Source organism: Nomascus leucogenys, chromosome 17 (genome assembly GCF_006542625.1).
Source record: "Nomascus leucogenys isolate Asia chromosome 17, Asia_NLE_v1, whole genome shotgun sequence".
Lineage (NCBI taxonomy): Eukaryota > Metazoa > Chordata > Mammalia > Primates > Hylobatidae > Nomascus > Nomascus leucogenys.
In genome coordinates, this window is record NC_044397.1 from 82,210,158 (window position 1) to 82,230,261 (window position 20,104).

General features: G+C 50.7%; 1 protein-coding gene and 1 non-coding gene across 2 annotated transcripts in view; both read right to left on the bottom strand.

Annotated features, from left to right (window-relative positions):
* SIRT2 (sirtuin 2) overlaps positions 1-20,104 on the bottom strand; it is a 28,628-nt gene that overhangs the window by 2,491 nt on the left and 6,033 nt on the right. The window contains 8 exon segments of the mRNA XM_003270388.4: positions 62-117; positions 394-453; positions 2,582-2,711; positions 15,562-15,630; positions 16,165-16,221; positions 16,332-16,438; positions 16,581-16,622; positions 19,860-19,973. Of these exon segments, the coding sequence (XP_003270436.4) occupies positions 62-117; positions 394-453; positions 2,582-2,711; positions 15,562-15,630; positions 16,165-16,221; positions 16,332-16,438; positions 16,581-16,622; positions 19,860-19,973 (635 nt within the window).
* LOC115831112 lies at positions 7,921-8,028 on the bottom strand. Its single transcript, XR_004026646.1, has one exon. It is a non-coding gene; the product is annotated as a U6 spliceosomal RNA (small nuclear RNA).

The following is a 20,104-nucleotide window of genomic DNA, read 5'->3' on the forward strand; positions in this document are numbered from 1 at the left end:
TGGGGCCCAGCACAGGTGGAGGCGGAGGTTGGGGATTCAGGGAGGGCGGGGGGCCACTTACTGACTGCATACAGGAGAAGAAACGCGCTGGGAGGCTCTCACCAAAAAAGACAATATCTGAGGTGGAGATAGATGGACGGACAGAGACAGTGACATGGGGAGGCAGAGAGGACAGGTGGGAGCAATGGCAGACCCGGAGGCTGCGGTGGGAGTTAGGAGCAGCGGGGACCGGCCAGGGGCACACACCCCATTCTCCCTAGGATGGATCTGGGGCACTGTTCAGAGAGACAGAGGTGGCCAGATGTGTGGGGGTGTGGCCTTTGGGAAGGGGTCAGGGGGAGGAGGGGACCCCCACCCAAATCCACCTGGGCAGGTCCCTGACCCGAGGCTCACCAGGCTTCACCAGGCTCTGACAGTCCTCACACTTGGGCGTCACCTCAGAGAAGATCTTCTCTGGGTGTGGGGAAGGGGAAGAAAGAGAACGTGGTAAGAGGATCTGGGCCGGAGTCTGGAGGTGCAGCACCCCCACCCCTCTTCCACTGTTAACATGAACACACCTCCGTCACTTGGAGTGTAATGGGTGTCTCCTGAGGTGTCCACTCTGCTCAGAAAAGACCTCTCTTCTTGTTGTTGCGTTTTTTTTTTGTTTTTTGTTTTGTTTTGTTTTTTGAGATAAGGTCTCACTCTGTTGCCCAGGCTGGAGTGCAGTGGCACGATCATGGCTTACTATAGCCTCAACCTCCAGCTTCAAGTGATCCTCCTGCCTCAGCCTCCTGAGTAGCTGGGATTACAGGTGCATGCCAGCACGCCCGGCTAAATTTTGTATTTTTTGTAGAGACAGGGTTTCACCATGTTGCCCAGGCTGGTCTCATACTCCTGGGCTCAAGCAAATCTGCCCACCTTGGCCTCTCAAAGTGCTGCAATTACAGATGTGAGCCACTGCGCCCGGCCTTATTGGTTTGTTTGTTTGTTTGAGACAGGGTCTCGCTCTGTTGCCCAGGCTGGAGTGTGGTGGTGCAATCATGGTTGAGTGCAGTGGTGTGATCATGGCTTACTGCACCACCGACCTCCCAGGCTCAAGGGATCCTCCTGCCTTAGCCTCCCGAGTAGCTGGGCTCACAGGCATGCACCATCACACCTGGCTACATTTTATTTTTTGTAGAAATGGGATCTCCCTATGTTGCCCAGGCTGTTCTCAAACTCCTGGGCTCAAGTGATTCACCCACCTCGACCTCCGAAAGTGTTGGGATTACAGGCATGAGCCACTGTGCCTGGCCTTACTGCTTATTGATTTAGGAAGCTTGAAAGCATTTCTGGCCAGGTGTGGTGGCTCACCCCTGTAATCCCAGCACTTTGGGAGGCTGAGGCTGGTGGATCATCTGAGGTCAGGAGTTTGAGACCAGCCTGGCCAACATGGTGAAACCCCGTCTCTACTAAAAATATAAAAATTAGCCAGGGGTTGTAGCACGTGCCTGTAATCCCAGCTACTCGGGAGGCCGAGGCAGGGAGAATTGCTTGAACCCGGGAGGCGGAGGTTGCAGTGAGCCGATATTGCGCCACTGCACTCCAGCCTGGGTGACAGAGCAAGACTCCATCTCAAAAAAAAAAAAAAAAAAAGAAAGCATTTCTGTCACTTGCAATCCACCGAATTCTAAGTCATTTGCTCAACTGTCCATTCATTCATTCAGCACACATTTATAGAGCATTGTTTCAATGTCAGTAGTCGGTAATTTTCTTTAAAATATTTCTGCATGGACAGCATGATACCGTGGGTGCTGCCTGTGACGCTGCTGTCAATGACACATAATGGAGGTAATGTGAATTGTACACTACCCCCAGCTGCTTGCAGTTGGGCTATTCAGGAATCCTCAGCCCAGGGGCACTCAGCTGGCATTTTATCAGAACGGCCACACTCCAGAGGCCCTTCTGCAAATGCTGCAGCTGTCCTTATCTCACAGGGACACCAGAGGCTTTGTTAAATCAGCATAAAGAATGTCAGAAACGGCTTTCCATGAGTGGAATAAGTGACTTCTTGTTTCTTTTTTTTTGAGACAGAGTTTTGCTCTTGTTGCCCAAGCTGGAGTGCAATGGTGCAAACTCAGCTCACTGCAACCTCTGCCTCCCAGGTTCAAGCGATTCTCCTGCCTCAGCCCCCTGAGTAGCTGGGATTACAGGCGCATGCCACCACACCAGGCAAATTTTATTTATTTTTTTTATATCTAGTAGAAACGGGGTTTCACCATGTTAGCCAGGCTGGTCTTAAACTCCTGACCTCAGGTGATCCACCTGCCTTGGCCTCCCAAAGTGCTGGGATTACAGGTGTGAGCCACCGCTCCTGGCCTACTATGATCTATTAAAAACAGCCAAAGACAGGAGATCAGTCAGGCAGTTGGGCTGCAGTGAGCCATGATCACCCCACTGAACTCCCTGCATGGGTGACAGAGTGAGACTGTGTCTCAAAAACAAACAAAACAAAACAAAAAACCAAAGACTTGCCAGGACAGAATGGGTGCCCACTGCATGGAGACACTGCTCCTGGTGCTGAGAGGAGGCCTGTCCCCAGGATGCCCTCCAGACTCACCTTTCATCCAGCTTAGCGGGTATTCATGCCGGCAGCTGGCGCTGACGCAGTGTGATGTGTAGAAGGTGCCGTGGGCCTCCACCAAGTCCTCATGTTCCAGCCCCGCTATTCGTTCCAGGGTATCTATGTTCTAGAGGGAGAGATGGAGGGGAGAGGGGTGAGGAGTGAGCCGCCCCTTGTAGGCCAGAAGGCACAGTAGGGAGTTGAGGCCACGAGAAGCAGTGAGGTGGTGGGGACAGGTGGAGAAGGGAGGGAGGAGAAGCAAGTGGCAGGGTTTATCTGAAGACCCTTCTGTTCATCCCAATGGTGCCACTTAAAGGATGACAGTCAAGGCTGCTTAAAGGCAGGGGCCAGGCTGGGCATGGCGGCTCACGCCTATAAGGCTGAGGTGGGAGGATCACTTGAGGCCAGGAGTTCAAGGCCTGCCTGAGCAACATAGCAAGACCCTGTTTCTACAAAAAATAAAAAAATGCAAAAAAAAAAAAAGGGCCCAAACCTAAATATCTATGAGGCCAGGCCCACAGCCACTCCACAGCCTGCGTGGCTTTTATTCTGCAAATTCAGGCCATTTGCTTCCATTTTTCAGAAAAAAAAAAAAAAAAAAAAAAAAAAAAAAAAAAAAAAAAAAAAGTGTTTTATTAGAGCCAGATGCTTTATTGCCACCTGTCATTAATTATTGAAATTAACACATTTACAATGTCTCTGTTATTAATGGAGCCCCCTCAGATGTGGCATCCTTGTGCAGTGTGCACCCTGCACAGCTGCATGTGGCAGCTCCAGGCAAGCATTAACATAAATGAATCAGGAGGGCTTACTAGGTGTTTTGTTTTTTTGAGATGGAGTCTTGCTCTGTCGCCCAGGCTGGAGTACAGTGGCACAGTCTCGGCTCACTGCAACCTCCAACTCCCAGGTTCAAGAGATTTTCCTGTCTCAGCCTCCCAAGTAGCTGGGATTACAGGCATGTGCCACCACGACTGGCTAATTTTTGTATTTTTATTTATTTATTTTTTTTGAGACGGAGTCTAGCTCTGTCGCCCAGGCTGGAGTGAAGTGGCGCAATCTCGGCTCACTGCAAGCACCGTCTCCTGGGTTCATGCCATTCTCCTGCCTCAGCCTCTCCGAGTAGCTGGGACTACAGGTGCCCGCCACCACGCCCAGCTAATTTTTTGTATTTTTAGTAGAGACGGGATTTCATCGTGGTCTCGATCTCCTGACCTCGTGATCCGCCCATCTCGGCCTTCCAAAGTGCTGGGATTACAAGCGTGAGCCACCGCGCCCGGCCTAATTTTTGTATTTTTAGTAGAGATGGGGTTTCACCATGTTGGCTAGGCTGGTCTCGAACTCCGGACCTCGTGTTTTGCTTGCCTCGGCCTCCCAAAGTGCTGGGATTATAGACATAAGCCACCGTGCCTGGCCATGTTTTTTTATGTATTTGAGACAAGGTCTCACTCTGTCGCCCAGGCTATAGTGCAGTGGTACAATCATAGCTCACTGCAGCCTCCAACTCCTGGGCTCAAGCAATCCTCCCACCTCAGCCTCCACATCTGGCTGATTTTTAAAATTTTCTGTAGAGATGGGGTCTCACTATGTTGCCCAGGCTGGTCTAGAGCTCCTGGGCTCAAGCAAGCCTCCTGCCTTGGCCTCCCAACGTGCTGGGATTACAGTATGAGCCATCATGCCTGGCCCTTCCTTGACTTTAATCACTATCTTCCCCTTTAGTAGCCAGGGTCCTTTCTTACTATGGCCTATTTCATAGATGGCATATTCACCTGTATTCTTTTTGTTTTTTTGGAGGCAGGGTCTTGCTCTGTCACTCAGGCTGGAGTGTAGTGGTCCGATCACGGCTTACTGTAGCCTTCACCTCCTGGGCTCAAGCCATCCTCCCACCTCAGCCCACTGAGTAGCTGGGGCTACAAGCAAATGCCACCATGCCCGGCTAATTTTTTATCTTTTAAATTTTTTTTGTAGAGATGGGGGGCGGGGTGGTCTCCCTATGTTGCCCGGGCTGGTCTTGAATTCCTGGGCTCAAGTGATTCCCCCACCTCAGCCTCTCAAAGTGTTGGGATTATAGGTATGAGACACTGTGCCCGGCCACTGTTTTCTTTCTTTTTTTTTTTCCAGATGGAGTCTCACTCTTTTTTTTTTTTTTTTTTTTGAGTCGGAGTCTCGCTCTTGTCACCCAGGCTGGAGTGCAGTGACACGATCGCGGCTCACTGCAAGCTCCGCCTCCCGGGTTCACACCATCTCCTGCCTCAGCCTCTCCGAGTAGCTGGGACTACAGGCGCCCGCCACCACGCCCGGCTAATTTTTTGTATTTTTAGTAGAGACGGGGTTTCACCGTGGTCTTGATCTCCTGACCTCGTGATCCGCCCGCCTCGGCCTCCCAAAGTGCTGGGATTACAAGCGTGAGCCACCGCGCCCGGCCTGATGGAGTTTCACTCTTGTTGCCCAGGCTGGAGTACAATGGCGTGATCTTGGCTCACTGCAACCACTGCCTCCTGGGTTCAAGCAATTCTCCCTGCCTCCGCCTCTCAAGTAGCTGAGATTATAGGCACCCGCCACCATGCCTGGCTTTTTTTTTTTTTTTCTTTTTTTGAGACGGAGTCTTGCTCTGTTGCCAGGCTGGAGTGCAGTAGCGCGATCTCGGCTGACTGCAAGCTCCATCTCCTGGGTTCAAGTGATTCTCCCGCCTCAGCCTGCCAGGTAGCTGGGAACACAGGCGCGCGCCACCATGCCTAGCTAATTTTTGTATTTTCAGTAGAGACGGGTTTTCACCATGTTGGCCAAGATGGTCTCGATCTCCTGACCTCGTGATCCGCCCACCTCAGCCTTCCAAAGTGCTGGGATTACAGGTGTGAGCTACCACGCCCGGCCACTGTTTTCTTTTGAGACTGATACTTTCCATATTAAACAGATGGGAATGTTCTTTTCTGCGTAGACATTTGTGCGCCCTCATTTTTCTTAAAACACCTAGCCCCTTTGGAGCAGCTTTTGTTTGCCTGTGAGGAATGTTGCTAAAGCAGGTGCCGACAGAGGACACCGGCAGAGGTTACACAGAGATGGCTCGTCACGTGTGGCCCAGGGCCAAACTGACAGCGTTTCCCAGAGACTCCACGAACAACGGGAAGGGTTTGTTTTCCTTCAAGGGCAGAATGAATGCTCTAACTGCCTTCTGGGCTCCCTACCAGCAACCACCTTATCTCCAAAGCCTACAGACAAGAGTCACTGTCACTGTTCCCACATGCCCTGTAACTTTCCTCCCTTGCCCGCTATTCTAAATCTTGGTTTTGCCTTTGGTACTTGACTCAGTCTACCCACTGACTCCCTCACATGTGAGTGAGCAATTTGCAAATAACTGAACAGTAAGCAAATAACTGAACAGCGTGGAAAAGAACCACTGAAATATCTCTGCGTTCTGTGTTATTCTTTGACAACATGGTTTTTTTTTTTCCTTTTTTCTTTTGACAGGATTGCTCTACTGGTCCAGGCTGGAGTACAGTAGCTTGATCATAGCTCACTGTAGCCTTGAAATCCTGGGCTCAAGCAATCCTCCTCTCTCAGGCTCCCAAGTAGCTGGGACTACAGGTGTGCACTACCATGCCTGGCTAATTTTTTTTTTTTTTTTGAGATGGAGTCTCGCTCTGTTGCCCAGGCTAGAGTGCAATGGTGCAATCTTGGCTCACTGCAACCTCTGCCTCCCAGGTTCAAGTGATTCTCCTGCCTCAGCCTCCTGAGTAGCTGGGATTACAGGCATGCACCACCACACCCGGCTAATTTTTGTATTTTTAGTAGAGACAGGGTTTCACCATGTTGGCCAGGCTGGTCTTGAACTCCTGACTTCGTGATCTGCCCACCTCAGCCTTCCAAAGTGCTGGGATTATAGGCGTGAGCCACTGCATCCAGCCTCACTGAACTATCTTTAAGCTGAGAAGAGTAAAGTGGTGGTGAGGGGGGCTGGGGTACCCTACCCAGCTGTGACATTTACATTTAAACCTGAAAACAAAAGTGAAGTGCCTACAATACAGTCAGACTAAGCTTTTAAAAAGCATGAAGCGGGCCAGGCACGGTGGCTCACGCCTGTAATCCCAGTACTTTGGGAGGCTGAGGTGCATGGATCACCTGAGGTCAGGAGTTCGAGACCAGCCTGGCCAATGTGGTGAAACCCCGTCTCTACTAAAAATACTAAAATTAGCCGGGCGTGGTGGCGGCATCTGTAACTACTTGAGAGGCTGAGGCAGGAGAATCGCTTGAACCTGGGAGGCAGAGGTTGCACTGAGTGGAGATTGCAGCATGAAGCTGCAATGTGGGTGTGGAGATGGAAAGCTCTTCCAGATAAGAGGTTAAGTTTAAAAAAAAAAAAAAAAGCCAAATTCAGAACCTCTTGTATAGTATAAATATCATGAATATTATTTATTTGTTTATTTATTTTGTGAGACAGGGTCTCACTCTGTCACCCAGGCTGGAGTGCAATGGCATGAGCTCAGTTCACAGCAACCTCTGCCTCCTGGGTTCAAGAGATTCTCATGTCTCAGCCTCCCAAGTAGCTGGGACCACAGGTGTGCACCACCACGCCCAGCTAATATTTGTATTTTTTTGTAGAGACAGGGTTTCACCATGTTGGCCAGGTTGGTCTCGAATTCCTGACCTCAAGTGATCCGCCTGCCTTGGCCTCCCAAAGTGCTGGGACCACAGGTGTGAGCCACTGTGCCGGCCTAAATATCATGTATATAATTTAAAAGAACTACAAGCCTTTTTGCTGTGGACATTACAGCAACTCGAGTGAACAAGACAACTATCCAAATGTTTGAATGGATACTTGTATCTTAAAAGAAAATAGCATCATACATAGCTTCAAAAAGTGCTGCATCCTCACAATTCAAAAAGGAGCAAAGACAGTGTGTTCCCCAAAACTGGGTCAGTAACAAAAAGTGGCTGAGGTTGAAGAACAGGGTGACATGTTTGAATAAAGTGCTTTCATGAGACATGAGAGTGCAACATTTTTTTCCACATTTATATAACATATTGCATACAATATACCTTTCTTTTTTTTCTTTTTAGACTGAGTCTCACTCTGTTGCCCGGGCTAGAGGGCAGTGGCATGATCTCGGCTCACTGCAACCTCTGCCTCCCGGGTTCAAGTGATTCTCCTGCCCCAGCCTCCCGAGTAGCTGGGATTACAGGCGCCCGCCACTACGCCCGGCTAATTTTTTGTATTTTTGGTAGAGACAGAGTTTCACTACGTTGGCCAGGCTGGTCTCAAAAACTCCTGACCTTGTGATTCGCCTGCCTCTGCCTCCCAAAGTGTTGGGATTACATGCGTGAGCCACCACACCTGGCCAAAAAATATGGAACGCTTCACGAATTTGCCTGTCATCCTTGCACAGGGGCCATGTTAATCTTCTCTGCATCATTCCAGTTTTTAGTATATGTGCTGCCGAAGCGAGCATTATTTCTTTATTTTATTTTAATATTTTGTATTTTTTTAGAAACAGTTTTGCTCTGTTGTCCAGGCTAGAGTGCAGTGGCCTGATTACGGTTCACGGCAGCGTTGAACTCCTGGGCACAAGCCAACCGCCTGCCTCAGTCTCCCTAGCAGCTGGAACTACAGATGTTTGCTACCACATCTGGCTTACTTTCTTATTTTTTGTAGAGACAGGGTCTCACCATGTTGCCCAGGCTGGTCTTGAACTCCTGGGCTCGAGCAATCTTCCCACCTCACACCTGGCCCATTTTTTTTTTTTTTTTAAACAGGATCACTCTCTGTCACGCAGGCTGGAATGCAGTGGTGTGATAAGAGTTCACTGCAGCCTCGAACTCCCAGACTCAAGCAATCCTCCTACCTCAGCCTCCCAAGTAGCTGGAACTACAGGCGTATACCACCATGCCCAGCTAACTTTTGTATTTTTGGTAAAGACAGGATTTCACCATGTTGCCCAGGATAGTCTCAAACTCCCGAGCTCAAAAGATCTGTGTGCCTCGGCTTCCCAAAGTGCTGGGATTACAGACGTGAGCTACCTTGCCCAGCCAGCAATATGCCATTTTCAATATGTATGTGTAGTTAAATCTATACATTAAATATTGCAAGTAGCGGAGAGATGCCTGGGTATTTCACGTTGACCCTGGAACATACTTATGTTGGTTTTGTGTGACAATGGCTCACCATTGATGCACCATCACAGTTAAGGGCATGGGTTCTTGCCTCTGACGGACTTGCGCAGTGACCACGGTGAGCATCCTGACAGAGTACTTCATCCCAGGCCTCAGTTTGTCATCTTGTCTGGTGAGTTTAATCACCATCTAACAAATTAGCAACAAACTAACACAAGAACAGAGCTGGGATCTTTCTGCTCACCAAGCGGATGGTGACCCTGCACGAATGCACAACCTTTTTGTGCCCCAGTTTCATCCTCTGTCCAGACTCCCGAGTCCTGCTGGCTCTCTGGTCAATCAAGCCTTTCAGCTTCCACAAGCCAATTCCTCATGCAGCCCCAGCACAATTCCCTGCCCCCTTCCCCCCATCTCAGAAAAAAGCAGCCAGCACCAGGCTGCAAGCTCTCAGGTGGTCCTGGGCTCTTTCTCTCACAGCCACAGCCCCTCTGTCAGGAAGTCCTGTTGCTGCATCTTCAAAACAGATCATAACCTGCCCACTTCTCCCCGCTATGATGACTCCTGCCCTGGTCCAGCCTCCAACCTCTCCCGCTTGGACCATCGCGGCGGCCTCCTGTCTGGTCTCTGTAGCTCCTTCCTCACTGCCCCCACAGTCTGTCCCCAAGACCGCCAGAGGAGCCTGGGAACGCCTGAGTCAGGTCATGCCCCTCTCGTGCTCAGAACCCGCCCGTGGCCCCATCTCACTCAGGGTAAAGGCCAAGTCCCTCCCTGTGGCCTGCAAGGCCCTGTAGGAGCCATCCTCATCACTCACTCACATCCTGCTTCTCAGGACTCTCCGAACTGACCAAATACAGGCTTATAACTAGTGGAATACAGGCTCACCTCAGCACCTGTGCACTGGCCATCCCTTTCCCGGAGCACACTCTTTCCCCAAATAACCCCAGGCGCTCTCCCTCTCTTCCTACAGGTCTTGCTTAAATGTCACCTTCTTAGAAAGGCCTCCCCTGACCAAGACACCTGTCTGCATGAATACTTGTGTCTTGAGAGAAAATAGCATCATACATAGCTTCAAAAGTACTGCATCCTCACAATTCAAAAAGGAGCAAAGATAGTGTGTTCCCAAAAATTGGATCAGTGACAAAAAGTGGCTGAGATTGAAGAACATGGTGACACGTTTGAGTAAAATGGTTTCACGAGACATGAGAGTGGAACATTTTTTTCCACCTTTATATATTGCATGTAATAAACCTTTTTTTTTTTCTTTTGAGACATGGTCTCTCTCTGTTGCCCAGGCCAGAGTGCAGTGGCGCAATCCCGGCTCACAGCAACCTCCACCTCTCAGGTTCAAGCGATTCTCCTGCCTCAGCCTTCTGAGTAGCTGGGACTGCAGGCGCCAGCCACAATGCCTGGCTAATTTTTGTATTTTTAGTAGAGATGGGGTTCTGTCACATTGGCCAAGCTGGTCTGGAACTCCTGACCTCAAGTGATCTGCCCACCTTGGCCTCCCAAAGTGCTGAGATTACAGGTGTGAGCCACTGTACCCAGCCCAGTTTTTTTTTAAGACAGGATCTATGTAATCCAGGCGGGAATGCAGTGGCATGATCACAGCTCACTGCAGCCTTGACCTCCTGGGCTCAAAAGATCCTCCCACCTCAGCCTCCCAAGTAGCTGGAACTAAGGGTGTATGCCATCCTCTCCCAACTAATGTTTGTATTTTTGGTAGAGACGGAATTGCACCACGTTGCCCAGGCTGGTCTCAAACTCCTGAGCTCAAGTGGTCTGCATGCCTCGGCCTCCCAAAGCACTGGGATTACAGCTGTGAGCCACTTTGTAATTTTCAATATGTAAATGCAGTTAAATCCATACATTAGGCTGGGCGCGGTGGCTCACGCCTGTAATCCCAGCACTTTGGGAGGCCGAGGCGTGTGGATCATTTGAGGTCAGGAGTTCGAGACCAGCCTGGCCAAGATGGTGAAACCCCGTCTCTACTAAAAATAAAAAAATTAGCCGGGCGTGGTGGTAGGTGCCTGTAGTCCCAGCTACTCGGGAGGCTGAGGCAGGAGAATTGCTTGAACCTGGGAGGCGGAGGTTGCAGTGAGCAGAGATCGCGCCACTGCACTCTAGCCTAGGCGACAGAGTGAGACTCCATCTCAAAAAGAAAAAAAAAAAAGAAAAAAAAAGAAATCCATACATTAAATATCGCAAGTAGCAGAGAGATGCCTGCGTATTTCACATTGACCCCGGAAGGTGCTTATGCTGGCTTTCGTGTGGCAATGGCTCACTGTTGATGCACCATTACAACAGGTTTGTGGGCACGGGTTTTTGCTTCTGACGGACTTGGGCAGTGACCACGGTGAGCATGCTGACAGGGCACTCCATCCCAGGCCTCAGTTTCTCATCCTGTCTGCTGAGTTTAATCATCATCTAGATGCTGCTTCTCCAGCTGGGATCTTTCCACTCACCAAGCGGATGGTGACCCTGCACCAAGTCACAACCTTTTTGTTCCTCTGTCCAGACTCCCATGTCCAGCTGTCTCCCCAGTCTGTTGCATATCTCAACCTCCACAAGCCTCCAACCAACTCCTCATCTGATCCCGGCACCGTTCCCCGCCCCCTTCCCACCATCTCAGAAATAAGCCTGTGTTTGGGCTGCAAGCCATCAGGTGGTCCTGGGCTCTTTCTCTCATGGCCACAGCCCCTCTATCAGCAAGACCTGTTCTCCATCTTCAAAATAGTCATAGGCCGGGCGCAGTGGCTCACTGCTGTAATCCCAGCACTTTGGGAGGCCAAGGTGGGTGGATCACTTAAAGCTAGGAGTTCAAGACCAGCCTGGCCAACATGGTGAAATCCCGTCTCTACTAAAAATACAAAAATTAGCTGGGCGTGGTGGCAGGAGCCTGTACTCCCAGCTACTCGGGAGGCTGAGATGGCAGGATCATTTGAGCCCTGGAGGTGGAGGCTGCAGTGAGCTGAGATTGCACCACTGCACTCCAGCCTGGGTAACAGAGCGAGACTCTGTCTCAAAAAAAAAAAAAAAAAAAAAGAAAAAGAAAAAAAAAAATAGTTGGGTGGTGGCCCCTGCCCTGGTCCAGCCTCCACCCTCTTCTGCTTGGACCATCATGGCCGCCTCCTGTCTAGTCTCTGTATCTCCCTCCTCACTGCCCCATAGTCTGTCCTCGACACTACCAGAGGAACCTGGGAACGCCTGAGTCAGGTCACGTCCCTCCCGTGCTCAGAACCCGCCCGTGGCTCCATCTCACTCAGAGTAAAGGCCAAGTCCCTCCCTGCGGCCCGCAAGGCCATATAGGATCCATCTTTGTCACCTCCCTGACCTTGGCTCCTCCACTCTCTCCTGCAATCTCTTCATCGCTCATTCACATCCCGCTTCTTGGGACTCTCTCTTTTTTTTTTTTTTGAGATGGAGTTTCGCTCTTGTTGCCCAGGCTGGAGTGCAATGGTGCAATCTTGGCTCACTGCAACCTCCGCCTCCCAGGTTCAAGCGATTCTCCTGCCTCAGCCTCTTGAGTAGCTGAGATTACAGGCATGTGCCACCATGCCCACCTAATTTTGTATTTTTAGTAGAGATGGGGTTTCGCCATGTTGGTCAGGCTGTTCTCAAACTCCCGACCTCAGGTGATCTGCCCACCTTGGCCTCCTAAAGTGCTGGGATTACAGGCGTGAGCCACCATGCCCGGCCGGGACTCTCTTAACTAACCAAATACAGGCTCATAACTAGCGGAACACAGGCTCATCTCAGCACCTGTGCACTGACCATCCCTTTCCCGGAACACACTCTTCCCCCAGATAACCCTGAGGCGCTCTCCCTCTCTTCCTACAGGTCTTTGCTTAAATGTCACCTTCTCAGAAAGGCCTCCCCTGACCAAGACACCTGTTTAAATGTTTGAATGGATACTTGTGTCTTGAGAGAAAATAGCCTCATACATAGCTTCGAAAGTGCTGCGTTCTTCAAAAAGGAGCAAAGATAGTGTGTTCCCGAAAACTGGTCAGTGACAAAAGTGGCTGAGGTTGAAGAACAGGGTTTGAATAAAATGGTTTCATGAGGCTGGGCGCGGTGGCTCATGCCTGTAATCCCAGCACTTTGGGAGGCTGAAGCGGGCGGATCACGAGGTCAAGAGATTGAGACCATCCTGGCCAACATGATGAAAGCCCGTCTCTACTAAAAATACAAAAAATTAGCCGGGCATGGTGGCAGGTGCCTGTAATCCCAGCTACATGGGAGGCTGAGGCAGGAGAATTGCTTGAACCCGGGAAGTGGAGGTTGCAGTGAGCCGAGATTGTGCCATTGCACTCCAGCCTGGGCAACAAGAGCGAAACTTTGTCTCAAAAAAAAAAAAAAATGGTTTCATGAAATATGAGAGTGGAACATTTTTTTCCACCTTTATATAATATATTGGTTTTTGTTTTGTTTTGTTTTGTTTGAGCGTAGTCTTGCTCTGTCACCCAGGATGAAGTACTGGAGTACAGTGGTGCGATCTCGGCTCACTGCAGCCTCTGCCTCCCAGATTCAAGCGAACTTTGTGCCTTAGCCTCCTGAGTAGCTGGGATTACAGGCACCCACCACCACACCCGACTAATTTTTGTATTTTTAGTAGAGACAGGGTTTTGCCATGTTGTCCAGGCTGGTCTTGATCTCCTGACGTTGACTTCGGCCTCCCAAAGTGCTGAGATTACAGACGTGAGCCACTGCGCCTGGCCTTTATATAATAGTTTGTATGCAATATGTCATTTTTTTTCTTTTTTTGAGATGGAGTCTCTGTCACCCAGGCTGGAGTGCAGTGGCGCAATCTCGGCTCACTGCAACCTCCACCTCCCAGGTTCAAACAACTCTCATGCCTCAGCCTCCTGAGTAACTAGGACTACAGGCATGTGCCACCACGCCTGGCTAATTTTTGTATTTTTAGTAGAGATGGGGTTTACATCAGCACCCCCCTTCCCGAACATGTACACTGTTTCTGACTCCCCTTCCGGCTTAACTGTGTTCCAGGGACCATGACCATCTTACATGCTCGGTATGTGGTGTCTCCATCTTGTTCATCATCTCCCTCCCTGCAGTAGGGAATCAACTCAGTGAACATTTACTTTGACAGAAGCTGACAAACAAGGGCCAGCAGGGTCTTGGGGTGAGTGTCATGACATCAACCACAGAAAGCACTTGGCTTCAAGTGAGCTGTTATCATATCTGAGCCACGTCCCGGAATAATGGTGACTCTCTGGGCAGAAGGTTTATTCTGAGCCTGGAGTCTCCCTGTGTTGCCCAGGCTGGTCTTGAACTCATGGGCTGAAGCGATCTCCCACTTTGGCCTCCCAAAGTGCGGGGATCACAGGGCTCTTCCTCTTAGAAGAAGGAAGCCTCCGCTGCCCTCTGCCTCCCACCAGCCCCAGGTGGGAGCACCTGGCCCACCTGAGAAATCTGAACCTAAAGCCAGTTGTTCCTCCCCCTGGCGGTAGCTTTCGGGGCTGCAGGTGCCAAACTGCCAGGTGCAGGGAGAAAACACTAGAACACTTATTTATTTTCAATGTTAACGCTCTGTTTTTTTTTTTTTTTTTTTTTTTTTTTTTTTTTTGAGACAGAGTCTCGCTGTGTCACCCAGGCTGGAGTGCAATGGTACAATCTCGATTCGCTACAACCTCCGCCTCCCAGGTTCAAGCGATTCTCCTGCCTCAGCCTCCCAAGTAGCTGGGGTTACAGGCACGACCACACTTGGCTAATTTTTGTATTTTTAGTAGAGACGAGATTTCATGATGTTGGACAGGCTGGTCTCGAACTCCTGACCTTGTGATCTGCCCACCTCGGCGTCCCAAAGTGCTGGGATTACAGGTGTAAGCCACCGCGTCCAGCCACCTGTTTTATAATTTGGGGTTCTGAGGTGTGATCTAGAGCTTGAATGAATACTGTTGTAGTGCATCATGTCATTTCTATACATATTCATAAGACAGGTAGAGGCAGCAACATTTTGTTGTTGTTTTGATTTGTTTTTTGTTTCTTTGAAACCAGGTCTCCCAGGCTACAGTACAGTGGCACCATCACGGCTCACTGCAGTCTTGACTTCCTGAACTCAAGCAATCCCCCTACCTCAGCCTCCTGAGTAGCTGGGGCTACAGGCACACACCACCCTGCCCAGCTAATTTTTGTATTTCTTATAGAGACAGGGTCTCCCTATGTTGCCCAGGCTGGTCCCAAACTCCTGGGCTCAAGCGATCTCTCGCTTTGGCCTCCCAAAGTGCTGGGATTACAGGTGTGAGCCACTGTGCCCAGCCCATCAAGATTTTTTTACTGTTAGGGGTGTGAGACTCTCCAAACCAGAAGCCAACAATGTGAGCCATCCTTGCTTGAATGCCCCAGGGAGAGGCCCTTGGCTAAGCATTTGACGTGTACGAGACATGTTTATAATTGGGCAAAGCATAAAAAAGTATAAAAAGATGCCCCTTCCTTAAGGCACAACATCTACTTGTTGGATGCCTGTCATAGTGTATGGATTTTGTCAGATGAAGTCACTTTGGAAACTCTCTCATAACCAATGTGAAATCTGGGGTACCTATAGTGCACACAGAGTCCCTTCAGCTCCTTCCACTTCACACATGGGATGGCCCTGAGAGGAGGTCACTGCCACCGCACTGCAGACCTGAGAGGGCAAACCTGTTCTGGCCCCTGTTTGACAGAAGGGGAAACTGAGGCAGAGAAGACGTGACTCACGGCAGGTCATGCAGTAAGGAGGCAGTAGGCCAAACTCTGGCCCTGCATTGCTGGAGTCCCCACCTGAGCTCTTGGGCACGCAGCTCTGCTCCTCCGCTGAGGACACCATGCCCATTCCACCCGCCCGTCCTCTTCCCAGGATGCTCGCATCCGCCTACCTGGGTGTAGCAGCGCAGCAGTAGCCCTTTGTCCTTCAGCAGGCGCATGAAGTAGTGACAGATGGTCGGCTGCAGGGAAGAATGACAGCACTGCTGATGATTGTAGGGAACAGCCACAGGCCACTGCTATGTGCCAGGAACTGTTCTAGGCACTGCCACTGTTTTACCCCCAGGGAACCATCACAGCAGCCGTGTCGGGGAGAGACCACCGCTATCCCCAGATCACAGAGGAGGAAACTGAAGGGCAGGGAGGGGGATTGTGTTGCCAAAGTCACATGGTGGGTAAGCTGCAAAGCTGAGATTCGCACCCAGGCAGCCTGCTGCAGGGTCCTGGGCTCTCAACAGCATCGTTAGTGCAGCTAAGCCTTGCAGCAGCCCTCTTCAGACAGTACCATCAGCTTCAGTTCATAGGAGGCAAATCGGAGGCTCAAGGTCGTAAGATGAAGACATGAGGAACCAGGACTTGAACCGAGGCAGTCTAGGCCCAGCACCCATGTACTTAATGGCTACATAATATTTGTCTGCAGGGCCCTGGGGGGAGCTTCCCATGCGTGCCCTCCCCCAACCCTTCCTGTTTCGCCCCCTGCAAAAGAAAGATCTTACCTTGAACTGCCCAGGATAGAGCTCCTTGGCGAGGGCGAAGAAGGGTTCTGGATGTTTCTGTGGGAGAGATAGCCAGAGGGCCAGATGCCCCAGGCAGGATGAGGGTTGAAGCCAGGTGACCCCCATCCCCACCCCTCACAGACGCCCCTTCCTGGGGGAGCACAAACCTTGAAATAGCTGATCTCGAAGATGGCCTCTGGGTAGGGAAGATGGTACTTCTCTAGGTTGTCATAGAGGCCGGTGGATGGAGAGCGAAAGTCAGGGATGCCTGCGGCTAGGAAAGAGGGGGTCAGGGAGCAGTTGGTCTATACCATACTAACCCTCCCAGGACAGGGCTCAGATAGGGCTCCTCCCTGGCCCTTGGGAGGGACTCGCCAATTCTTGGGGGTGGCTGCTGGGGGAGTAGGGTTACTTACATGTGGAGATTCCAGCTCCCACCAAACAGATGACTCTGCGACCTGGAGGAGAGGAAGTTATGCACCATATGACACTGTTTGCTCAGTCCCTACAATAGCACCACCACCCATCACAGCCCCTGACACCATTTACTCCACGCTAGGCCCTGGGGCAAGCATCTCAGATGCATGATGGGCCTTCCAATCATCTAGAGGGGGATGGTGTTAACATCCCCATTTTATAAATGAGAAAACTGGGGCTGAGATAGGGGAAGAAGTCACACAATCGACTGTGGAAGAGCCAGCCAGCGGATAAAGAATCCAATGTTGGGCTGGGTGCAGTGGCTCATGCCTGTAATCCCAGAACTTTGGGAGGCTGAGGCAGGCGGGTCATCTGAGGTCAAGAGTTTGAGACCAGCCTGGCCAACATAGAGAAACCTCGTCTCTACTGAAAATACAAAATTAGCCAGGCGTGGTGGCACGTGCCTGTAATCCCAGCTACTTGGGAGGCTGAGGCAGGAGAATCACTTGAACCCAGGAGATGGAGGTTGCAGTGAGCCGAGATCATGCCATTGCACTCTAGCCTGGGTGACAGAGCAAGACTCCATCTCAAAAAAAGGAAAAAAAAAAAGAGAGAGAGAATCCACTGTTGGAAATTACACCAACTTGGACTTGAGAAAAGGCCATTTGAGGATAAGAACCCTGGGCTGAGCAGAAATAGCTGGTGGCTGGTGAGTAGCCACCAGGCCATAGTACCCTGGCATCTGCCCATCAGCTGATAGACAGGCACAAGTGTGACATGCTGTGGATCAGGTGCCTCTGGGATACCCTGTCCAAGGGAGGACAGCAAAGGTGAACAGAGCACAAAGCCTGCCACAGCTTCAACCCTGAGCTTCAGCTCTGAGATGCCATCAGGCCAGGCCTGGTTGAATCCAGTGGTGGCTACATGTGGTCTGGATTCAGGGGACCTGGGGTCAAATCCTGGCTCTGCCACTTGGCAGCTCTTTGACCCTACACTGAGTCATGACCTTTTTGTGCCTCCTTTTCCTCCTCTGTCCAGATCACTTCCATAATGATCTTACAGGTATAATGTGAAGACCAAATAACAGGACACTTGTAAAGTGCTGAGCCCAGTGCCTGGCAAATAGTGAAGGCTCAATTAAGTGGTTAAAAAGAAATTTTTAGGGCCAGGCCCGGTGGCTCACTCCTGTAATCCCAGCACTTTGGGAGGCCAAGGGGGGGCATATCACCTGAGGTCAGGAGTTCAAGACCAGCCTGGCCAACATAGTGAAACCCCATCTCTACTAAAAGTACAAAAATTAGCCGGGCGTTGTGGTGGGCACCTGTAGTCCCAGCTACTCGGGAGGCTGAGGCAGGAGAATCGCTTGAACCCGGGAGGCGGAGGTTGCAGTGAGCCAAGATAGCACCACTGCACTCCAGCCTGGGCAACAGAGTGAGACTCTGTCTCAAAATAATAATAAGAAGAATAAATTTTTAGAGCAATGAGGTGAGGGTTGGAGCCTCACCTTTAAATTTTTGCAGAGAGGGGGTCTCGCTTATTGCCCAGGCTGGTCTTGACCTCCTGGACTCAAGTGATCCTCCTGCTTTCAGCCTCCCAAAATGGTGGGATTATAGGCCTGAACCACCACGCCCGGCCTCAATTAGTTGTTATTATTCATTACTATCTCCTCCTGGGCTCCCTCATGAGCCAATTACCCCAGAATCCAGGTGCAGAAGGACACAAGGAACAAATGCTTTGTAGCCACTGCCTGTGTTGTCTTTGGGGCCTGGCCAGGGTAAAAGATGGCTGCAGACAGCTGCTCGCCTGCCACAGGAGAGGGAGGCTCAGGGCAGCGGGCCTGGCTGCCCGAGGAGGGAGACAGTGGCAGCTGGAGGACAGGGACACGGGAGAAGACGTCCTCAACAAAAGGCTGCTCAGGAGCCACAAAGGGTCGATTGTTCTAGTTGAGGACCGCTGAGGGCCTGGTTTCTCAGACTTTGGTGACCTCAACTCGTGGCAAGAAATATAAATTTCAGGCCGGGCGGGGTGGTTCACGCCTCTAATCCTAGCACTTTGGGAGGCAGAGGAGAGTGGATTGCCTGAGCTCAGGTGTTTGAGACCAGCCTGGGCAACATGGTGAAACCCTGTCTCTACTAAAATACAAAAAATTAGCCAGGCATGGTGGTGTGCGTCTGTAATCCCAGCCACTCGGGAGGCTGAGGCAGGAGAATTGCTGGAACCCAGGAGGTGGAGGTTCCAGCCTGGGCAACAGAGCAAGACTCCATCTCAAAAAACAAAAAGAAAAAGAAATATAAATTTCATGGTGACTCAGTAAGTGGACACCTATCCCCACATCTGAAATAAGCCTCCTGTAGTAATAACCACGGCACACCCTGCCACAGCTCTCGCTATGTTCCAGGCCCTGCTCTAAGCATTTGCATTTTTATTTATTTTTAAAATTTTATTACTTTATTTATTTTTTAGTCAGGGTTTCACTGTGTTGCCCAGGCTGCAGTGCAGTGGTGCCATCATAACTCACTGCAGCCTCCAACTCCTGGGCTCAAACAATCCTCCCTTCTCAGCCTCCTGAGTAGCTGAAACTACAGGCAATGCCCCCACATCTGGCTATTTTTTTTTTTCTTGTAGTGATGGTGGGGGGGTCTCACTATGTTGCCCAGGCTGGTCTTGAAAGCCTGGCATTGAGTGATCCGCCACGGCCTCCCAAAGTGCTGAAATTACATACATGAGCCACTGCACCTGGTCCTATATTAATTTATTTAGCCCCCCCAATAACCTTATGAGTTAGATACTATAATCATTATCCTCATTTTATGAAACAGGCCTGGTCAATCAAAGTGCAGAAATTCACTCAGCAATGGAGAAACGACCCAGGTCTGGCCAATCAGAGGCATGGGGGCAGGCATGTGACTCAACCTGGACCAATGGGAGCCAATCTCTGCTGTCTGGTTTGAACTACTGGGAAAAGGTGCTCTCTTGGTGGCAGCTCCTAGGCTAGTGGAACATGCATTTGCAGCTGCCAGGAGTTACCTTTACCCCAACACAAGAAAAGCAGCATCAGGGAGAGTTATGATTTTTAACAAAGTGGAAGCACCTGGACCCAGCCATGCTTCCAGCTGGATTACAGCCAACACACTCCTTTTTGGCTTAAGCCAGTTCCAGTTGGGTTTCTTGCTACTTGTAAAGAAAAGGTTTCAATAAATGGTTCAAGTGGCTGGGGATGGGAGGTCACTTGGGGCCAGGAACCGGGCAAAGTGGCCCAATCCTGACAGGGGACTCACAGCGTTCGCTCTGCATGTACCGGGCCACCCCTTCCAAGGTCAGCTCGTCCAGCAGACGCTCCTTCTGGCTGCCCAGGCTGAGCGTCTGGGAGAATAAGTTCCGCAGGAAGTCCACTGACCGGAAAGAAGAGAGACAGCGGCAGGACGGGCATTCAGCCAGAGGGCATGGATGTCTCCAGCACCCTGGCCCCAGCCCTGGGGTCCCCAGCCTCCCCACATCTAAAGGCACGAGGCCTGGCCCAGCC